Source organism: Portunus trituberculatus, chromosome 31, assembly GCF_017591435.1.
Source record: "Portunus trituberculatus isolate SZX2019 chromosome 31, ASM1759143v1, whole genome shotgun sequence".
Lineage (NCBI taxonomy): Eukaryota > Metazoa > Arthropoda > Malacostraca > Decapoda > Portunidae > Portunus > Portunus trituberculatus.
In genome coordinates, this window is record NC_059285.1 from 18,363,863 (window position 1) to 18,368,862 (window position 5,000).

At 38.4% G+C, this 5,000-nt stretch overlaps 1 protein-coding gene and 1 long non-coding RNA gene across 6 annotated transcripts in view; one reads left to right on the top strand and one right to left on the bottom strand.

Moving 5' to 3' along the window:
* Positions 1–36, top strand: part of LOC123511147 — a 20,573-nt gene extending 20,537 nt beyond the window's left edge. Inside the window, exon 2 of the long non-coding RNA XR_006676690.1 lies at positions 5–36. This is a non-coding gene — a long non-coding RNA (uncharacterized LOC123511147). The remainder of the gene's footprint in view (positions 1–4) is intronic.
* LOC123511146 (myocardin-related transcription factor A-like) overlaps positions 1–5,000 on the bottom strand; it is a 109,918-nt gene that overhangs the window by 17,026 nt on the left and 87,892 nt on the right. For 3 of the 5 annotated variants that reach the window (XM_045266776.1, XM_045266771.1, XM_045266775.1), the window contains exons 3-4: positions 973–1,014; positions 492–636 (exon numbers count right to left, since the gene is read on the bottom strand). In XM_045266776.1, the coding sequence (XP_045122711.1) occupies positions 492–636; positions 973–1,008 (181 nt within the window). In that variant the 5' untranslated portion in view covers positions 1,009–1,014. The remainder of the gene's footprint in view (positions 1–491; positions 637–972; positions 1,015–5,000) is intronic. The other 2 variants (XM_045266772.1, XM_045266777.1) reach the window with 1 other exon arrangement.

The window sequence follows — 5,000 nt, forward strand, 5'->3', positions numbered from 1 at the left end:
CCAGGTGTGTGTGTGTGTGTGTGTGTGTGTGTGTGTGTGTGTGTGTGTGTGTGTGTGTGTGTGTGTGTGTGTGTGTGTGTGTGTGTGTTTACCTATTCATGTATGACTCACATGTACATTCAAGGTTAAGCCTCAGTATTACATTTTTACATTAAACCTTTATGGTGTGTAATGCATGGTACATGTTCATTATTTGTGCTGCATGTATGTACACAAAAGAACTAATTAATTAACTTGTGACTGATGAATGTCAATGATTATTACCTCCAGAAAATTCTCTCTCTCTCTCTCTCTCTCTCTCTCTCTCTCTCTCTCTCAATGCTGTAATCACAGGATGGAATATTCTCTGATGTTTAAACACTGCTTTCTTTATAGAGGAAATGAAGATACTCTTGAAACTGTAAAGAAACTAACACTACTGCTTCAGTCTTCACTTTCCTCCACCACCACCACCACCAAGTCTACTCCTCCACCTTAACCTCTGTACTTACACTCCTTGTTCTTGTTGAGGGTCTTTCCCTGGAGTGGGGAATCATCCACCTCACACTTGGGTGGGGACAGGGGGATAAAAGGGGGCTGGGACCCCTCCCCACCTTGGTTGTCTCCCATTTTGCTCAGATCGTTTAGATTACAGTCCTGCCGGGAGAGACAAGAAGTTAGAAGTACATCAACAAATCACTAGCAAGTCAGAGACACATCAATGCCTCACTATCAACTCAGAAACATATCAACACATCACAATCAGGAGTCAAGCACATCAACACATCATAATGAGACTGCCGTCCTCTCCCACAGTGCAAAAATGAATGTGGGTCACAACAAAACACACGGCATCAAAGCACAACAAAAAATATATGAAAGAAATTATCCATAATATAAAGAGCAGTGAACCAAAGTGCCACAGCAAACACAACAAAGGACCACCATGTCTTTTGTTGCTTATCAATATCTCTCTCTCTCTCTCTCTCTTACCATTCTGAACTTGACAAGAGTGCTGTAGATGGACATTGCCAGCTTGGAAAAGACCAAAACACAACAATTATTAGTACAAAGCATTGAGTTTTGCACACATGCATGCATGCGTGCACACACACACACACACACACACACACACACACACACACACACACACACACACACACACATTTAATTAATATCAGAGGAGAGTTCAAGGGGCAAAGTTGTTCCCTGCAAGCTGAACAACACACAGGGACAAAAAATATCAACTGAGACACACACTAAATAATCAAATGAATAAATAAATAAAAGAAACAAAGACACAGATCAATAAATGAATAGGCACAAAGAAAACCGAACTGAAAAACACACTACAGTATGTAAGAGAATAAATGTGACTGAATGAATAGTTAAACAAAATAAGTAGCACAGTATACGAACAAAGAAACCAGACTGCTGAATCTTTAATATAAATGCATTATTCATATCCTTTAAACCCTTCACAAAAGATAACATATACAAACATACATGAATCACCATCCTCATAACCACCACCACCATTACAATCATAAAGGCTGCATACATTACATTCATATAAGCCAAGCTTCATGTAAAGGTGACAACCCAGCCACTTCACAACCTCCCTTCATACCCAAACCAGATTTTTAGTAAGGTCTTTCGGAATTACTTAAGAAAAGTATTGTTAACCTCTAGAAATTTCACTATGGTTGGAGTGAGTGATGTGAGTGTGAGTGTGTGTGTGTGTGTGTGTGAGTATGGTATTGTGATAACCCAGCCATTTGACAACCTCCTTTAATATCCATACCAGATTTCTATGAAAGTCTTTCAGAATTACTTCAGAGATGTATTACTGATCTCTAGAAATTTCACTGTGGTTAGAGTGTTTGGTGTGTGTGTGTGTGTGTGTGTGTGTGTGTGTGTGTGTGTGTGTGTGTGTGTGTGTGTGTGTGTGTGTGTGTGTGTGTGTGTGTGTGTGTGTGTGTGTGTGTGTGTGGTACCCTGACAGCCTAACCGCTTGACAATCTCCTTTCATATCTGTACCAGATTTCTAATGAGGTTTTTTAGAATTACTTATGGAATGTAATGTTAAACTCTAGAAATTTCTCTATGGTTGGATCGTAATCCCTTCGGTACTAGGACGTATTTTTACCATGAGTTCTGTGTGTCATTCGATGATTGACATAAGGAAGGGTCTATGGAGGTTGGAAAATTAATGGATAGTCTTCACTATCTTAATGCCCATACAAGTTTCTGAAGCTATATAAAATCACCAAATATTAAGCAGAGTGAATATGAAAATGCATCCTGGTACTCAAAGGGTTAAGTGTGTCTGTGTGTGTGGTACCTTGTCTAAGCTATCCAGTGTCGAATATACACAAATAAATTTCTAATGACCATTTAATCAACCACTCTTCAAGTCTGTGGGTCTTTCCATCTCGCTACTCTTCACACAGGCTTATCTAAGTGGCCCTTGAGTCAGTGAATTTCCCAAGTGTCAATTAGAGCAATAGTTCCCTGACTTTCCTCCTGCCACTTTACATCTCTCACCACAGCCTTCACTCTAGCACTGGCCACAGCATGTCACATCACACTACTAGGAAAATCTCAGCCAGTGGATTTAGTTAGTTAGGTGGATGCATGAAGATGATGGGGAGATGCTTTTAAATATATTCCTGCATCTTGGTTTGAATGTTCGTTTGTTTTCAGAGGCATTTTTTTTGAGTGATATATAGAAGGTAAACTGAATAAATTAATAAATAAATGAATGAGAACAAAAAAACAAAATCGAGAAGAAAAAGGGAAAAAAAAAAGTATGAGAAAGAGGGAAATTACACATAGGAGAATGATGAGAAGGAAAAGAATGGGGAAAAAACTAAGAAAAAAAGGATAATACATAAAAAATCTGCAAAACAAAGTAACAAATAAACAAATTAGGAAAAATTAAAATAAAATAAATAAAAAGAAAGAAAAGAAGAAAAAAGAAGAATGAGAAATAAGAAAATTAAGCAGAAAAGAAGAATAACAATAAGGAAAGATAGGAATAAAAAAAATCAATAAAATGAAAATAAAAATAAAAATAAACAAACAAAATAAAACAAAATAAAACATACTAAAGACGGAGGTGGGCAGAGTATGGAGTGTGAGGTGGTGGTGGGGATGAGAGGCAGCACACCATTACACCATTACACCATCAATCCTTTACCTCACTCACTCCACTTACACCACACTCAAATCCATGCACCAACTGACTGACTGACTGACTGACTGACTGACTAACTAACTAACTAACTAACTAACTGACTGACTAACTAACTAACTAACTGACTGACTGACTGACTTATTGACTTCCACACCACCTCATCTCTGTGTATTTCTGGATTTCCTTACTGCTTAATGTATCTTATCTTACACTACATCTCTCTCTCTCTCTCTCTCTCTCTCTCTCTCTCTCTCTCCATTTACCTTCACCTATTTTTATTCTTTTCATGCTTGTCTTCAAATTGCTGTTCTTCTAAACCTATTCTCTCTCTCTCTCTCTCTCTCTCTCTCTCTCTCTCTCTCTCTCTCTCTGTACCGTACAATCCCCAGACTTTTTTCCCTTGTGTTTGCCTCTCTCCGTTGCCAAAGATCTTTACCACCTCTCGGCCTCCCACACACTTATTTCCCTCACCTACAGACCATCACCTCCCACCCACAGTCCTTGAAAACCCTCCCACTGCCTTCCCCCCTCTCTCTCTCTCTCTCTCTCTCTTGCTCTCTTCAAGTAAATCCTCAACTCCCTCCAGTCTCTTACATCTTTTCCTTCTCTCTATGAAGTTCTGTGGCACTAATACTTCTCTAATCATTTTTTTTTTCTTTTCTTCTTTCATTTTCTTTTTTCAGCTGAATCATTCTCTATTTCTATTCTCAATCTCTTTACGGAATTTCCTCTTGCTGTGTGTCTATATATTGATTCTTCTATCTATTTATATCTTACGTCTATACATCTTTTTTCTTCATGATCCTACTCTGCTAATAATTTTTCACTAAAGCGTTCTCTATCTCTGTATTTCCTCTCACTTTGAAAACACCTACCTATCTACTCATTCCTTTTTACATATCTTTGCCTAACATCCTTCCCCTCTGATATTATTTTTATGCTGAGGTATCAAATCTTATTCTTCTCTTATCTCTACAGTATTTCCTCCCCACTCTGAATACCTCTGCTATCTATCTACACATCAATCCCTGTATCTACCTCCATCTGACACCTGTTCATGAGCTACCCAATGTGACAAAGAACACTCCACTTACTCCTCTCATTCTCATTCACTTCACCCACTTTTTATTCAACATGCTCTCACTGTCGTCTTATTTATTCCATCCACTTGTGTCCTTGCATACTCCAACTCTCTCTCTCTCTCTCTCTCTCTCTCTCTCTCTCTCTCTCTCTCTCTCTCTGATCCTTACTCTATTTTTCCTATGTACCACTCTGTCCTCTCATTTCAGTGGAGGTCATACTCTTTCATGTTCCAAGACATTAATTTTTACTATACTGTGCTTGGCTATATGTATTTCTTTGGCTGTCTCTTTCTCTTTCCTTCTATACTATTCTTTGTTGCTTCCTTTATTTCTATTCCCTATCTGCTTGGCTGTTTACATATATTTCTTAGTCTCTCTCTCTCTCTCTCTCCTTCAATATTTTCCTCCTCCTTCCTTCAGTCTAATATTTTGTTCTACTTTCCTCTAATATGTTTTTTCTTCTCTTCTCTCTCTACTATACACACATTTTCTTTCTTCCCTGGTCTAATTCCTTTCCTACTTTCTCTCTTTCCTTGTCTTTCTCACTCATTACATATTTTCTCTCCTTTCCCACATTTCTCTATCTGTCTCTCACTCCTTCATTCCCTCTAAACTTTTTTTCCCCCACAGTATCTTTCCTTCTTTATCAGCAACTAATCTTCCCCTAGCCTGCCTCAACTTTTCCTACCTACCCCAAGTCCTGCCATTTCCCTCATCACCACCAGATCACAAGCTTCTTC